This window comes from Lipotes vexillifer, unplaced genomic scaffold (genome assembly GCF_000442215.2).
Source record: "Lipotes vexillifer unplaced genomic scaffold, Lipotes_vexillifer_v1.1 scaffold2822, whole genome shotgun sequence".
Classification (NCBI taxonomy): Eukaryota; Metazoa; Chordata; class Mammalia; order Artiodactyla; family Lipotidae; genus Lipotes; species Lipotes vexillifer.
Genome location: NW_006769538.1, coordinates 41,843 through 59,289, shown reverse-complemented (window position 1 = coordinate 59,289; position 17,447 = coordinate 41,843). Strand labels below are relative to the sequence as shown.

General features: G+C 47.1%; 1 protein-coding gene across 1 annotated transcript in view; it reads left to right on the top strand.

Annotated features, from left to right (window-relative positions):
* The window catches only part of SLC28A1 (solute carrier family 28 member 1), a 46,716-nt gene that overhangs the window by 9,978 nt on the left and 19,291 nt on the right, over positions 1-17,447 (top strand). The window contains 5 exon segments of the mRNA XM_007445639.1: positions 1-170; positions 6,834-6,911; positions 6,913-6,983; positions 7,648-7,757; positions 9,595-9,663. Of these exon segments, the coding sequence (XP_007445701.1) occupies positions 1-170; positions 6,834-6,911; positions 6,913-6,983; positions 7,648-7,757; positions 9,595-9,663 (498 nt within the window).

The following is a 17,447-nucleotide window of genomic DNA, read 5'->3' as shown; positions in this document are numbered from 1 at the left end:
CTGCTGATGGCCTGCCTCCTGGATTTCCAGAGGGCCCTGGCATTGTTTGTCCTCACCTGTGTGGACCTCATCTTCCTGGCCCACAACCTGCTGAAGAGGCTGCTGGGGCCAAAGCTGCTGAGGTGTGTCAAGCCTCTGGGGCATCCCGGCCTGAACCTCTGGTTTAAGAGGTAAGTGAGGCCCCAGGGGAGTATGGGGGTGGGCAGGCACATTGGCAGAGGGCCTCTGAGTCAGCTGCGGGGTCACAGCCAGGGCTGGGTGGGGAGGTCCTTTGTCCTTGTCGCACCAGAGGGCTCCTGGGCCATGGGGAGCACATGTTACTTGCCTGCCTCCTGGGAGCCCCGGAGCAGGTGTTGCTGGGTGGTTTCAGAGGCATCTTTGTGCCATCTTTGTGGCATTTTGCCAGTTCCCACCTGATTCTCTGCTCCAGTTAAAACAGGTGACTATGATACCTGAGGACAGGAATCAACAGTTCCCTAAATTCAGATATCCCAGCCCATTCAAGCAGGGAGGGCCCATATCAATGCCTCCTATCAGATTACCTGGAGCATGCGTGAGACATACAGCTGCAGGGGACCACCCCTGGAGTCTGATTCAGCAGTCTGAATTGAGGTCCAGGAATCAATTTTTTTTAACTTTTTATTTTATATTGGAGTATAGTTGATTAACAATGCTATGATAGTTTCAGGTATACAGCAAAATGATTCAGTTAAACATATACATGTATCTATTCTTATTGAAATACTTTTCCCTTTAGTTAATATTTTTAGTTAGCTACCAGGCGATTCTGATGTAGCCGGCCATGTTCCTGAACAACAGTTTGGGATCCCCTGGTTTTTAAACTGGGTTCCTTAGAGCTCTGGAAACCTTGGAGGTACCATAGGGCAGGTGAGGGAGATTGGAGAGGGGAAGCATCAGACACCCTGCCTCCCAATCTCCATTTCAACCAGACAGCTCTATTTTATCTGTTTTATAAACAGGTTTGCAAAAAAAAAAAAAAATTAGCTGGAAAAAAATGTTTCTATGGCTTAAAAAAGGTACTCTTTTTTTGTTGATGAAGAAACTGGTGCCCAAAGATAATCAATGACTAAGCCAGGCAGGTGCAGGGCATAATGGTGTTTCTCAAAGTAAGACCCCCATACCACAGCAAAATGCTTTGAGCCAGCCTATAAACAAATTTTTAGTTTTATTTATAAACAGATTTGTTTTTACATTTGCCTTCTCTTTATTAAATAGATTTATAAAAGGATTTATTTTTACAGTCATCTTCTGTTTATGACAAATCACTGATACTGGTTTTCCATTTGAGGTATTCTTCTAAAGTTTCCTTTAAAAAAATATATGCAGGTAGGGAGTTCCCTGGTGGTCTAGTGGTTAGGATTTGGTGCTTTCACCGCCATGGCCCCAGGTTCAGTCCCCAGTTGGGGAACTGAGATCCCGCAAGCCACGTGGCATGGCCAAGGAAAAAATGAAAAATACATGCAGATAAACTAGACTGTATAAAAACTAAAATTTTTTGATTCAGAGGACACCATCAACAAAGTGAAAAGACAACCCACAGAATGGGAGAAAATATTTGCAAATTATATACTAAAAAAAAAAAATCACAGCAAGATACCACTTCCCATCTACTAGGATGGCTATAACAAAAAAGATAAATGATAGCAGGAGTTGGCAAAGATGCGAAAAAATTTGAAACCCTCATACACTCCTGAAAGAAATGTAAGATGATGCAGCTGCAATAGAAAACAATGTCAGTTCCTCAAAATGCTATACGTGGAGTTACCATACCCAGCATTTCAGCTCTTAGGTATATACCTAAGAGAAATGAAAACATATATCCAAAAACTTATATGCAAATGTTCATAGCATCATTATTCATAATAGCCAAAGTGGAAACAACCCAAATGCCCATCAACCATTAAATGGCTGAATAAATTGTGTCTATACATATAATGGAATATTATTTGGCCATAAAAAGAAGGTAGTACTGATAAATGCTACAATAATGACAAAGCTTGAAAACACTATGCTAAGTAAAAGACGCCAGTCACAAAGAACCATATACTGTATGATTCCACTTATATGAAATGTCCAGAATAGGAAAATCTATAGAGACAGGGAGTAGAGTAGTGATTTTTAAAAAATATTTATTTATTTATTTGGTTGTGCTGCTCCTTAGTTGCGGCTCATGGGCTCCTTAGTTGTGGCATACGAACTCATAGTTGCTCATGCATGTGGGATCTAGTTCCCTGACCAGGGATTGAACCTGGGCCCCCTGCATTGGGAGCTCAGAGTCTTAACCACTGCGCCACCAGGGAAGCCCTGAACCATACTCTTTAAATGGGAAAATTGTATAGTATGTGAATTTTGTCTCAATAAACTGTTTTTAAAATACATGCATTTGATTTCAGCTTCCAAAATCAGGTCAAGATGGAGTAACAGAAACCAGGTTTATCCTCTCACTTGAAGCAACTACAAAACCAGAACAAATAGTATATGGCTCTTAAGAAATTGGGCATCAGACAACAAAGGACAGTGATCCTTGAGAAATAGGAAACAAATGAGATGAGCTCTATGATTGCCCCAACTTACTGCATTGAGGGGGTTTCCAGGCCACAGTGCAGGAAAGGGGCATTAAGGTGGGGCCAGTAGATTTCCTGGGTTGAAAAGACAGAGCTTGGACTTCAGAAAAGCCGAGGTGGCTAGAGTTCACAATGCAGAGTACCAGAGGGGAGAGATCTGCTCCCGGGATCTGCAGAGGGTGCTCCTCCAGTATTCAACTGAGTTCCGATCAGTGAATGCGTATGAGGAAACTATGCAAGGCCTAGAAAAGAACCACTGAAAAGGATTAGAGAACAGTGCCCAGAGATCACACAGGGTCAGGAATAGTGTTTGCTCTCAATAGTCAGAGTGGAAAACCTCATGATTCACCAGATATTGTTTAGAGTACTAAGAAAGATCTTGGGTCAGTAATAGGGAAAAATTTACCCAGAATAAACCCTGCTCAGGCTCTACCTAACAAATTTTTTAAAAATTAGAAAGAGTCAGACAGAGCATCAGTTAACCATGGCACATTAAGTAGGCAAACAGATAAGTAATTGAAATCTCCAAAGGAGAAGGAGGGAAGAAAAAATACTTGAAGAAATTATATCCAAGAAATTCCAAATCTGATGAAAATTATAAACCCAGACATCCAAGAAACTCTACAAACGTACAGCACAAGAAGCATGAAGAAAACCACACCAAAGCACATCATAATCAGAGGAAGTATTTGACAAAATTCCACTCCCATTTCTGATAAAAATTCTGAGCAAACTAGGAATAGAAGGGAACATCCCCAATCTGATAAAGACCAGCTACAAAAAATCTACAGCTAACCTCATGCTTAATTGAGAAAGACTGAGTGCTTACCCACTGAAATCAAGAACAAGGTAGGAATGTCCATTCTCACCACTTTTATTCAGCATTGTACTGGAGGTTCTAGCTTGTGCAGTTGGGTAGGAAAAAGAAATAAAAGGCATGTAGATTAGAAAGGAAGAAGTAAAGCTGTCTTTATTCACAGACAACAGGATTGTCTACGTAGAAAATCCTATGGAATCTACAAAAAAACTAGTATAACTAATAAGTGAGTTTAGCAAGTTTGAAGGATACAGCTCAACATACAAAAAACAAAAGTATTTCTATATACTAACAACAATCATAACTTAAAATTATAAATGTTATTTAGAATAGCATAAAACATATGCAATACTTAAGGATAAATCTGACAAAAGACCTGCAAACCTGTGCATGGAAAACTACAAAACATTGCTGAGAGAAATTAAAGACAAATAAATGGAGCAAAATGCCAAGTTCATGGATTGAAAGAGTCAATATTTTTAATATATCAATTCTCCTCAAATTAATCTATAGATTCTAAGAGTATTCAATCAAAATTGTAGCAGACTTTTGGGATAGGACTCAAAACATGATTCTAGAATTCACATGGAAATGCGAAGAACCTAGAATAACCAAGACGACTTTGAAAAAGATGAAGAAAGTTGATGAATTTACACTACCTGTCTTTAAGACTTATTATAAAGCTACAGTAATCAAGACAATGTGGTATTGGCATCAAGACAGAAAAATAGATCAATGGAATAGAATAGAGGGTACAGAAATAGACCTACATATATATAACCAATTGATTTTTGACAGGGGTGCTAAGACAATTCAGTGAAGAAATAATAGTCATCTCAACAAATTCTTCTAGAACAATGGGATATCCATATGTAGAACAAGAAGGAGGAGAGAGAAACAAAGGAACTTTGATCCATGCCTCACATTATATTTAAAAATTAACTGAAAATAGATCATAAACCTAAATGTAAAGCCTGAAACTGTAAAACTACTATAAGAAAACGTAGGAGAAAATCTTTGTGACCTTGAGTTAAGTAAATTGTTTAGATACAGAACCAAAATCACAATCCATTTTTTTAAATGATAAATTAAACTTCATCAGAATTCAGGACTTTTGCTCTTCAAAAAGACTTTGTTAAGAGAATAAAAACATAAGCTATGATTAGGAGAAAAGCTTTGAAAGTCATATACCTGACAAAGGACTTGCATCCAGAATATATTAAGAACTCTCAAAACTCAATAATAAGAAAACCCAGTTTAAGGGTGGGCTCAATATTTTAACAGATGTTTAGTTAAAGATATATAAGTGGCAAATAAACACATGGAAAAATGCTCAACATCATTAGTCATTAGGGAAATGCAAATTAAAACCACAAAGAGATACTGCTATATGTCTGCTAGAATGACTAGAATTCAAATGATTAAGCATACCAACCATGTTGGCAAAGATGTGGAGGAACTGGAACGTTTACATACTGCTGGTGGGAATGAAAAAATGTACAATCACTTTGGAAAACAGTTTGGCAGTCTCCTAAAAAGTTAGATCTACCATATGAGTCACCCATTCCACTTATAGTATTTACCCAAGAGAAAAGAAAGCGTACGTCCACATAAAGACTTGCACATGAATGTTTGAATGTTCATAGCAGCTTTATCCGCAATAGCCCCAAACTGGAAACAACCTAAATGTTCATCAACAGGTGAATGTATAAGCCAACTGTCGTATATCCACACAATGGAATACTACTCAGCAATACAAAGAAGTGAATGCATGCAAAAACATGGATGAATCTCAAAATAAAATAATTACACCAAGTGGAAGAAGTCAGACAAAAAATAAATATGTACTGTATGATTCCATTCCTATGAAATCCTAGAAACTGCAAACTCATCTAGTGACAGAAAACAGATCATCTGCTGCCTGGGGATGAGGGAAGGAATTACAAAGGAGTATGAAGAAGCTTTTGAGGGTGATGGATATAATACGCTCACTGCGATACTGGTGATGGTTTCATGGTATATATGTATGTCGAAACTATCAAATTATACACTTTCAACATGTTCTATTTATTGTGTCAATCATACCTCTAATACCAGGTGGGGAAAGGTGGAGGGAAGGGATAGTTAGGGAGTTTGGGATTGACATGTACACACTGCTATACTTAAAAAGGATAACCAACAAGGGCCTACTGCATAGCACAGGGAACTCTGCTCAATGTTATGTGGCGGCCTGGATGGAAGGGGAGTCTGGGGGAGAAAGGATACATGTATATATATGGCTGAGTCGCTCTGCTGTGCACCTGAAACTATCACAACATTGTTAATTGGCTATACACCAATATAAAATAAAAAGTTAAAAAAATCATATCTCTAATAAAGCTATTAAAAACAACCCCCTTCCAAGAAAAATAAAACCCCAAACATGCATTTCAGTTTTTATAAAATGAGTTAACTTCAAGGAAAATAGTACAGGTGGCACAGAGACAGGGCAGAAATCGTGCCAATGGAACTGGGATGATAAGAGTTTGGGAAACACACCAAAAATAAACAGTCAACTCTGGGGTTAGCCTGATGGATTTCAGGTCCTGGGTCCTCCTCTTACCGGCTGGTGACCGTGTACAGAACTAGTTAAGGGAATAGATTTGCTGCCAGAGTGCCTGGACTAAGATCTCAGCTTTGCTACTTTCTAGATGGGCAGCTGTGGGCAAGTCATTTAACTTCCTGGGCCTCCGTTTCTTCTTCTCTAAGATGAGGACAGTTACTGGAAGTCTCTCAGCACCCAGCATAGTTCCTGGCACATAATAGGTGCTCAGTGAACCTCATTTGTGGTTTATAGTACCCAGTGAGTGTAAGACTGGGTCGGGGCTAGACCTTGAACACCCAGTACCCAGACCTGGGCTCTTGAACATTTCAGGCTGCCTCCTGGACAAGCAAATCCCAGCCCTAGGGAGGGAGGTGTTGCTGTAAAAGTTGCATCCAGCCCTAGGTCTCAGGTGCTCAACTCTGCATTCCAGACTGACACTACTGCTTCCGGGCTTTGGGGGAGCAGAGCCCATGGTCCATGGTGCTGAGTTCTAGCCCACACAGGCCCCAGATCACCCTGGCAAGGTCAGAGGCTGGGCTGAGCTGAGCATCATTGCGGCTTTGAGAATTCCTGCCTCTTGATGGAGCCATGTGCTTGGCACCACGCTAAGCTGAGTACACACATCCTCTGATTTAGTCCTCTTGGCAACCTTGAGAAATGGGGTGTCTTTGGCTTTGTTTACCCAATGAGGAAACTAGACTCATTGGCTATGTGGCCTGTCTGAGGTTACACAGCGTTCTCTCTCTCCCCCCACCAGCCCTGAGTACCCTTTCTCTGGGGCCCTGAGTGCTATTGTGTGGGGGTGAGGAGATGCTGACAGTGATGACTTTCTGTCCCTCTCCTGCAGGGAGCCCTTTCTAGCCCTTGCTGCTTTCCTGGGCCTGATCCTATGGCTGGTTCTGGACACCTCTCAGCGGCCTGAGCGGCCTGTCCTTCGGAGGAATCTACATGTTCATCAGCCTCCTCTTTGCCTTCTCAAAGCATCACCGCGCAGTGAGTGCTTAGTTATCAGGTCCAGAGTGGGCTGCAGCCCCTTCTCTCTCTGATATCAGGTCCCCCCACCACCATTTCACAGGGTGGTTAACACCTTCCCCCAGACTCCAGCCAAGCCTCCCAGAGATCCTGATGCACGCCTGGTTGTAGGGATCACTGCTAAGGAGTCATTAAATGCTGAGAGGTAGCAGCAGCCCTTAGGAGTCCAGCTCCCTTCTGCTGGGGGTGGGGAGAGTGCATTGAGGGAGAGAGAGTGGGGTCAGAGTGGCTGGGAGCCCTGATTATATTGGAGGGATGGGGGAGGATCCAGACAGACAAAAGTTACATGGAAGCCGGACACTGATGCCACAACTCCAGCTCCACCTACCCCGTGATGACCCAGGACCAAGTGCCATGGCACACTCCAGGCTGGTCCTCAGTTAGATCTTGCCCTATCCCTGCCCACTTCCCAGGCGCATTGCTGCCAAGTGTGGCCTATTCTGAACTCCATGGGGAATGTAACCATTGGCAACTGGCCCAGAGCTCTGGCTGGCTCCAGCCCTCATCCTATAGACTGGCCAAATCTCCCATAGCCCCTCAGCAGTGCTGTGCCCTCTGCCCTCACCCAACTGTTCCCTGTGGATCTCCCGAGGAGCTGAGCTCACCAGGACCTTTCTATCGGGTGGCAGGTATCCTGGCGGGCTCCCAGGGGCTTGGACTACAGTTTGCACTTGGACTCTTCGTCATCAGAACAGAACCAGGATTTATTGCATTTCAGTGGCTGGGCCACCAGATCCAGGTGTGTACATGGGGAGCAGTTGCCCAGGGTGTGTTGGGTTTCCAGGGAATGGAGGAGAAGCCTCTTTGCTGGAGGGAGGTGGGCTGTGAGGACATAGAGAGGGACCGTGACCAGGATGGTGGGTGTGTATGGGGCCCCAGACCAGCTGGGCAGCTGGGGGCTGAGCATTGCAGCTGCTACTTCTCTCAGGCCTGGTGCCACCTGCCCAGACAGAGCAGTCCTTTCAGAGGCTAGATCTGATGTGGAAGAGAATCTCAAAACAGGTAGGTTCCTTGTGGGAAAGCCCACAAGGCATGTGGCCCTCAGTGGTCATAACAAAAGGAACTTATAATAGTCAAAAGTGCTTTAAAAATTGCAAATGATTTACTTTGTATATGTATATGTGTGTTTAAAAATAATATCCATTTTGGGCTTCCCTGGTGGCGCAGTGGTTGAGAGTCCGCCTGCCGATGCAGGGGACGTGGGTTCATGCCCCGGTCCGGGAAGATCCCACATGCCGCGGAGCGGCTGGGCCCGTGAGCCATGGCCGCTGGGCCTGCGCGTCCAGAGCCTGTGCTCCACAACGGGAGAGGCCACAGCAGTGAGAGGCCGTGTACCGCAAAAAAAAAAAAAAAAAAAAAAATCATTTTGTTGAAGTTATACTTTTTTAATTCCATTTTTTTTATTGTGATGAGTACACATAACACAAAATTTGCCATTTTAACCTTTTCTTTTTCATTTTAACCATTTTTGAGTGTCATTAAGTTACTTCACATCATTGGGCAATTATGATTTACTTTTTTCTTTATAAGTATTTTTCTTATTTATTTATCTTTTATTTATTTATTTATTTAGGTTGTGCAGGGTCTTAGTTGCAGCATGCAACATCTTTAGTTATGGCATGCAGACTTCTTAGTTGCAGCATGCAGACTCTTAGTTGCGGCATGCAAACTCTTAGTGTGCCATGTGGGATATAGTTTCCCGACCAGGGATCGAACCCGGGTCCTCTGCATTGGGAGTGTGGAATCTTACCCACTGGACCACCAGGGAAGTCCCATGGTTTACTTTTTAAAATATAAATTATCAAGGACACAAGGTTGATCCTGCCCCACCCCTCTCTCACCATCTCAAATTTCCATGTGCTCTCTACAGGGAGAAGGAGGGGTGGGGCAGGGAGATCCCACATATCTGGGCTCTGCGCACACCTGCTGGCCACGCCAAGGGTATCTGCATGGGTGTCGTGCAGGAAAAGACAGTGGCTGCTCTGGGCACACCCCTCATTTTATAGATGAGAGCACTGAGGCATGGACAACTGAAGTGACTTGGCCCTGCAGTCACAGTGCTTGTTCTGGTCCTAAATACAGGTCTCTTGTAGAAGCATAGCCAGATTGCAACACCAAGGCCAGGAGCCCAGGATAGTGACAGGACGGAGCTGTGCCATCGGTGGGGAGGGGAGTGAGCAGACACAGCGGGCACCACCTTTGACAGCCTTCTCCAGGCAGCTCACTGTTTGCTTCCTCCTTTGTCTCTTCTTTATTGTTCTTGTCCTAACAACTCTCATCTCTGAGTATTTCTTTACAATTTATTGAAAAGATGTCTCTTCTGGAGGACGTGCTTGGAAGGAGCAGGCGCCCATGAGTGTGGCTTTAATGACACACGTGGTGCCCCGGCCCCTGTAAAGCCCACGACCTGGGTGGACTAGTCCTGCAGCCTCCATGTCCCTCTCTCCCCCTGGGCTGCAGGGAAGGCCCGCGGAAGAGGCAAGGCTCCTCCCGTTCACCGCAACCTTGTTCCCTGGGTCCTGTTTCCTCCTTCCTCCCTTTTGGCCTCACTCTGGGTTTTTGTTTTCTCCTTTCAGATCTCCCTGAGCTACAGGTCCAGCTTCTTGTCTGAGGAGGCTCTGGTCAAGGATGTCTTTGCATTTCAGGTCAGCTTGACTCTTGGCCCGTAAAGCCTTTAACAGCCTCTGCCCTCCCCCTCCAGCCCAGGCGGAGGGGGAGGGCTCCTGCAGGCAGAGCCCTGCTACTGGAAGCTAATGAGGCTTAAGCCTCGGGGTGAGAGGGGCCGCGGCAATGCACTCACCTGGGGGTATGTTTTCAGTATATTTTGTAAAACTTGCAAAAGTAAGATATATCTGTATTCTTTTCCAAAAAAAAATTAATCCCCAAATCATAGAATTGCTGGGAGGCTGAGGACAAGAAGAGAGGGTGAGGACATGGGGATAGCACCTGCTATAACCTTAGCCCCTGACATGCTGCAGGGACCTAGAACTGTAAAGGACAGTTTCCAAGAACGCTTACACTCCAAAGATCCTCTCAGGGTACTCCTCCTTCAAGGCCCCTCTCAGGTTACCTCTGCCAGGAAGCCTGCCCTTATTAGTCCAGCTGCAGGCTCTAAGTCGCTCCTCTGGACTCTCCTAGCCCTACAGTCCCTCCCTCCTTCTTTCCCTCTTTCCTTCCCTCCATCCAACAAAAATGTATTGTGTGCCTTCTGCAGTGCAAAATATTATAGGGGAAATTGAGATAAAGGCTGAAAGACTTTATTGTGTACTGGTAGAGCCCTAACTGTAATTTAAAACAAGGCAGGCTGTGCTGAGTATGCGATGGTGTGACTGCTTCACTGTTCCGGGGTGGAACTGCGGTTATATTTCTTCTTTCCCCAGGTGACCGTCCAAGTACCCAAGTGCCTCCTTTAGTAAGATCTCGAGGGTAGTTCCTCTGCCTGCCTCACACCCACATTGTCTCAGGACCCTGCGGCTGCTCCAGGCTTAAGTTCTACTTCCAAATGCCAGGTGGAGAGAGACGGAGACGTGGGCCCCAGTTTCTGCCCTGTTACCATAGCAGCACAGATGGGAGTTGGTGCTGCCCACTCCAGCACATCCTGGACCACAGTAACCATGGGGCTGCCGTGCAGGATCCCACGCGTAGGTTCCAGAGATTTCTGCTTTTCGCCATTACTCAGCCATTGTTCCCAGAGCCTCCCCACCCTGCTTGGGGGTGTTGGGGCCTAGAGGCTTCCAGCCCAAGCCATGGGTTTGGCATGGACTTCTGGGTGTCAAGCCAGTTCATGAGTCCAGACACCTCCAGCCCACCCCCAACCCTGAATCATGGTGAGGTCCTCTGGGAGCTTTGGTCTCTGTTTGCGCCAGCAACTCTCTGGGAAACATCCACTCCATCCAAGGGGTTCCAATAATGTCAGCCCTAGGAGGAAATGGGGAGGGACCAGGTTCCTGTCCTCTCAGGACAAATTTGTCCATCATGTTTTTCTGAGATCACTTCAGTGTAGGGAGAGGATCACTTCTGTGTAGGCCTCTGTCAGCCCCTCCAAAGGTTCCCTAACACCATACTTGGAGGGCAGAGGCGGGGAGGGGCTTCTCCCTTTACATTTGCATTTCCAAGTAGGGGCCACCAAGGTTTCAGGGAAAAGCAGTGAAGTCCTGCTCCAGGGTGACTTCTTAGGTGCACCAGACAGAGAAACAGCGGCAGTGGCTTCTCACACTTTACAAGGCAAACATACAACACTCTGTGATTCGACCTCCCCAGGCAGCCAGGTTCAAGTGTAACTGGCACAAAGGAAAATGTCTGGGGAGTCCATTTAGGGAGACATTTAAAAAAATAAGGACAGTGAGGATGCCCCCTTAAGGAAGTGGCATTTGAATTGGAGCCTTAGGACAGGAAAAAATTGGAGGCACAGAGATAGTCAGGAAGAAGAAATGCCTGGGCAAAGGCGTGGAGGTGAGAAAGTTCTGGGCTGTCTAAGGTACAGGGCATAGTTCAGTTCGATGGGCATGTAAGCTATTTGAAGGAAAGGATGGATTGGAGGATAAACTGCAAGTGTGGTGGGGCTGTCTCTTGAAGAGTCTTAAATGCCAGGCTGAGGCACCTGGATTTGGTCCCCAGGCAATGAGGGGCTATTGAAGATTTTTGAGCAGGGAGGGATTTGATTGGAGCTTTGGGACAGCTGTGATTTCAATAGTAGGTAGGAAGGGTTGTAGCCAGGATGCTTGGAAAAAGGGACCAGTGAGGAGGCTGCCTCACACCCAGGTGATGACGCAGGGACCACCAGACTGCCACAGTCCAGAAGAGAGGTCACCGTGGGGAATGAAGTGGGGGTGTGCGGCTGAGAGACCAGCTCTATGAAGCTCATCACTTAGCTCCACACATTGCAGCTGTTACTTTTAGCTGTTTGAGGACAAAGCCTGGGTCTTACTCATTCTGGTGTCGGTTAACTGACCCTGAGACCTGCAAAGCCCTGCCCAGTGCCTGGTACACTGCTTTTTGCTGAATGAATGAGATAGATAAATGATGGTTCTTTTGTGCAAGTGGGAAGTCTCTCTGCCTGCTGGGAACATCTGGCTCTTTGAGGCCCTGGCTGTGGGTTGGGCTTCCACACAGCCAGCCTCCCCCTGGCTGGGCCACTGTTCCCATGACTGTGTGGTCCTGAGCAGCTTGTCCTTTGGCCCAAAACCAGGGCTGAGCTCTTCTTTCTCCAAACTTCCCCAGCAGAGGCCAGAGCTTCCCAACCTTCTAGAGCCAAAAGCTACACACAGGCTTTGCAGCAAGATCCAGGCCCCTAGAAACAATTTTGTCCCCTTCTGACCTGAGATTCCGGTGGAACAGTGAAGAAAAGCTTAGGGAGAAGGGTCATAGTAACAGCTACTAGTTATGGAGCAAGGACTATATGCCAGGCACTCACTTCACCTTTACAACCCTATGGGGAAAATAATATCATTATCCCCTTTTTGCAGGTGAGGATACTGAGGCTCAGAGTGGTTGTTGCTTGTGCAAAAGCTCATAAAGCTGGAGAGGATTGGAATCAAGATTGGAATAAGCCCGATGCTCTTGCTTATTCACTTCTGTGCCTTGATACCAGAGCCCTTTCCGTGGTAGACAGTGGTTACGAAGGGACCTCAGACCTTGGATCTTTGTTTTTCCCTTGGCGTAGAAGAAAACAGTATATCTTAGGTTCATTTGGTTGAAAGGGACAGAAACCCATTTGAAACTTGCTTTAAAGGGAGGAGAGAGGGAGGGACTGTTTCTTGGCTCACAAACTGGAAGGCAAGGTAGAACTGGCGCCAGCTGGAACCAGGGCCCCAGAGCTGCCAGGCTCATGGCCCTCAGCCTTGAATCTCTGCTCATCCCAGGGTGTTAGCTTCATTCTTTCATACCAGATCTTCTCCTGGCCCCCAGCAATACCAGATACTCATTCTTACATGCATGTCACCCAGCACGGGGGAGATTCTTCTCTGCCTGCTCAAGTTAAAAAATCCCAGGGTGGCTTTTGGATTGGTCTGCCTTGGGTCATGTGACCATTGTTGACCCAATCATTAAGGCCAGGGCAGGGGATACTGAAGTTGGAGTGACCGGAGTCTCATGTCCCCACCCAAAGCCAGGGAGTCAGTTGCTCTGATTGAGTGGAAGCCACCCTCTGAAACTCATCATTTGAAGGATTATTGCCTAGGACAGGCAGGTACTATTAACCCCCCGTTATAGAAAACGAGGCAGACAGCTCCCTGTACGACCTGGATTAGCTCTGTTTTCAGGGTGCCCTTCTATTCTAGGTGAGCATCTGTGGTCTAGTATAGGAGCAGAGCACACGTGGCAGATAGCATACCTGCCTGGGAGAAACAGCAATGGCATGGACCCTTTGATCTGGAGTCCCTCCCAGCTGTAACGTGAGGCCACATTTGGGAGTCTAGGCTATACTTCCTGATCGGGGTGCTTAGCACCTGAGTTCATTGGTTGTAAACGACATAAACACAGCTCAAGTTGATTTAAACCAAAAGATTAAACAGAAAACAAACAAACAAAAAGATTAATTCTGATAACTGAGAAATCCAGAGGCTTCAGGTCCTGCTGGATCCAGGTATGCAACATCACCTGGGATTTGCCTTGCTTATATCCTGGTTCTGTGTTCTTAGACTTGGCTTTAGTCTTAGTCTTAGTCTTGGATAGGCTCTCTTGAGGTTGTGACAAAGAGGTACCAGGCTTACATCCAACCAACTTAGCAACCCTAGCAGAGAGAGGGAGCCTGTTTTCCACTAGCTCCAGCAGGAAATCCAAGAGTAGGCTCTTTTTAGCCTGGCTTGGGGTATATTCCATCCTTGAACTGTAGCCAGGGAAGATACCTCACTCTGATGGGCCAAACCTGGAGCCTCTGGGCTGAGAGTAGAGGAGGGGTGGTTTCCTAAAGGAAAGTCAAACTTTTTTACCAAAAGAAGTGAGGCAAGGGGCATCCAAGCAGCTGCTGTCCACCAGAGACACCACTCAACTTCTCTCCCAGTTCAGCAAAGAAAGTGTCACCTGGCTTGCTGCTCTGTCCATCCCCTCGCCAGTGTTAGTTGTGTGTCTCTCCTCCCTTTCTAGAAGAATATGTACACAACTGCTACTTGCATCTCTCCCCGAATCACCCTTCAGAACCATGGATTCATAAACCGTTGGGCTAGGAGGAAGCTCATTGATCTTTGGGCCTCCTGTTTATATTACAGATGGTCAAACCATGCCCTAGAGAGGAGCAGTGACCTGGGCATAACTGTGCAGTGAGTTAAGGTAGAGGCAGGGCTAGAACCAGGTTGTTGGACTTCAGTTAAGCAATGTTTTCTTCCTCATACTCTAAGTAGAAGTCGATGACATCAGGTATCCCTTCCAAATACAAAAAGCATCCCTAATAACAGCAATGATAAATTTAAAACCAGTTAATAGTTGCTAAAGACTTTGAGATTGGATGTTCAGTCAAGAGAATAAAAACAAGAGAGGTGAGTTTATCATTAACCAGGCTTAGCATTTCCTAGTCAAACGCCCACTATTCCCTGGCCCCGGGGAGGCCCTGTCCTCCTCTGCACAAACTCCTGGCCAGTGTATTATTAGCCAGTGGTCCTCTTAGCAAAGGCATGCCGGAATGAGGGAGGACTTAAGACAAATGCTCCACGGCCACAGAACTCCCTTTCTCAACAAGATTTACTAATCACAAAGTTTCATTCACACCCTGCCCGCCTGCCTCTCTCTCTCTCTCTCTCTCTCTCTCTCTCTCACACACACACACACACACACACACACACTTGCCGAGCTCGGGGCTTATCCTCAAGCTGGGGGTAGCTTTGTTAGTGCTGAGTCGAATGGAAGACTCAAGAGTTTTCTTTCCATCCTTTCCATGAATCATGTGGCCCTAGTCCAAGGCCTTTGGCCCATGTCAGCCTGGGGAAATCTCTGAGCTCACTCAGATTTTCAGAATCCAAGCTGCTTCCTGCTGGGCCACGGTCCAGCTCACTGCTCCTCCAGGAAGCCGAATCTCCCTGGGACTCCTTCAGCCCTCAATGTCCTCTGGCACGGTCGACGTGGCAGCCACCTCCTGGCTGTATGGTCTCGATTAGTCATTCCACCTTGGCTCCATCTCCCTTCTAGTAACTTTCCACCCACATGATCACCTCCCCCGCACACTCCCGCACCTTCCTGGGTCTGGCTGACCTGGGAGCACATGCTCACTCGCTCACTCGTTCCTTCACTATCACTCCAGCCTCTGGAACACGCACCCACTCATGAAGCTCAGCAGTGCTGATGAAATGTTCTCCCCGAGGAACCCCTAGGGAGAAAGTGTTTTCATCTCTCAGGGGTTTCGGGGTGTCTGCCTGATGCAGCCTCTGCAGTCCCCAGTGGTCATCAGCGCCAAATTTGGCCAGAAAAAAACACATCAAGTAAGATAAGAACTGACAGGTGCCATTGGATTTAGTCATTAAGGGGTCATTGGTAACTGTAGTGAGCGCGATTTCCAGAGGAGGGAATGGAAGGGAAGTGGAGACGGGGTGGGTGCTGAAAGGAGGGGGATGGGATGATGGAACTGGAGAGATCTTATGAGAATGTGGCATCTTCAGAGGCCTCTGAAGGAGACTTTGACAGGCAGAGATAGATAGGCGTGGGGGCAGACTGGTGAGGTCATTCTGGGTGAAGGGAATGGCATGAGCAGGAAATCAGGAGGCATGCGCAGCTTATCTGGCCTTGGAGTAAGTCCCTTCCGCCCTTCTGCGAGGTTGGTGGACACTGCAGCCGTGTTCTCCGAGGAATTTTCCAGCTTTGGGTTTTTTTGGTTTACTGTGGCCTGGGGCTGGTGACAGGGCTTAGGCCTTGGGGGCTGGGGTTTGGGGAGCTGTTGAGACAGCCTTAGGAGGTCGTCAGCAGCCCTGGCTCAACTCCCTCCATAGAGAGGAAGCGGCAGGACCAGGCCCCGAGTGGGTTTAGCCCTGCCTTCAGAGCCTGTTTCCTGGGAAGAAGATGGCATCTGCTCGGAGAGTCTGTTCTAGACGCTACAGCAGTGGTTCTTAGAGTGTGGTGTCCACATACCAGCAGCATCGGGAAAGGACAAACTCTCAGGTGCACCCCAGATCTACTGAATCTGAAACTCTGGGGGTGGGGCTCAGAATGTGCGTTTCTGACAAATTCTCAGGTGATGCTGCTGGTCAGGGACCGCCCTTTGGGAACCACTGGCTTAGAGGCGCTATACTTTCCTTTTCCCTTGAGTAAGGGTGAGTGCTGGGACTAGCAGGACCGGCCTGCTCTGAGTTTCCACAAAGTGGTGGTCAGGACTTACTCGAGGCTGCTACACCCTGGGCTGAGGCTCTGCCTGCGAGGGGATGCCTCTCCTGAAGACAAAGAAATGAGGTTCCAGGACTGGCACTAGGGTAAACCTCCTCAGGGTCATGGCAGGTCCTTGGCAACCTGCTTAGTGGCCAAGGCGGTACTCTGTCTCTTTGCAGGTGTGTAACCTTGGGCAGGTAACCAACATCTCACAGCCTCAGTGTCCCCACTGTGAAATAGATTTACATCGACCTCAGTTGCTTTGAGGATCTGTGAGTCACCACACGTTGCGTACCTGGCTCCTAGCAGGACTGCGTAGTGCACGAGTGGTAGGAATTAATGGCACTTTCCTCCCCCTTCCCACAGCCAGCTGCCTGCCCTGTCTTCCGCCATCTCACATGCTACAGGGCCCAAGGGTCTTTCCTGGACTGGCAGATCATATTGGCCTCAGGGCCCTTATTTAGTATTAAATGTCCCAGCTTCTCTTCCACCAAAGATCCCCATCTCCCAGCTAGAAAATGTCTCTTGGTTGCTGCCAGGAGAAAGTCCCAATTCTGCAGTTGGATTCCGCTGTCCCGGGCCCTCTCCTTCCTGGCCTGAGCCATCTGTGCTAACCTGCCAGGCTGCCGAGTGGTCCCTCGTGTGATAAATTGAACAGCCAGTCTAGACAGTACGTGATCCTCTCTGCATTTTTCTCCCAGGGAGAGCAGGATGCTGTCACCACCCTTGTGTTGGGGGCGGTGTCCAGCACCAGGCTGCCATGGGGAATCACAGGGCAGGAAGAGGGTTGCTCCACCCAGTGCCTGCGTTCCCTGTCAGGTGACACTCCCATGCAGTGAAGCTGGTGACAGGGACGTCAAGTGGAGCAGATCCAGACAGAACCCGCGGCATTCATCTGGGACGGGAAAGGGAAAACAACCTCAGCAGGGCTTGTTTCTCTTCTCCAGGGGAGCTGCCTAGGGCAGAGTCTCTGTTCTCACCAGGGACCACTCTGTAGTCCCGATTCATTCTGAACCAGAGCTTGAACTTGATTGCTCTACACTCTCCTTCTGAACAATGAAAACAACTCTTCCTCCACCCCTCACCCCTCTCTGCAGCCCCTTTTCCTTTCAGCACAGCTAAGCTTCTCCTGTTGTCTCTATAC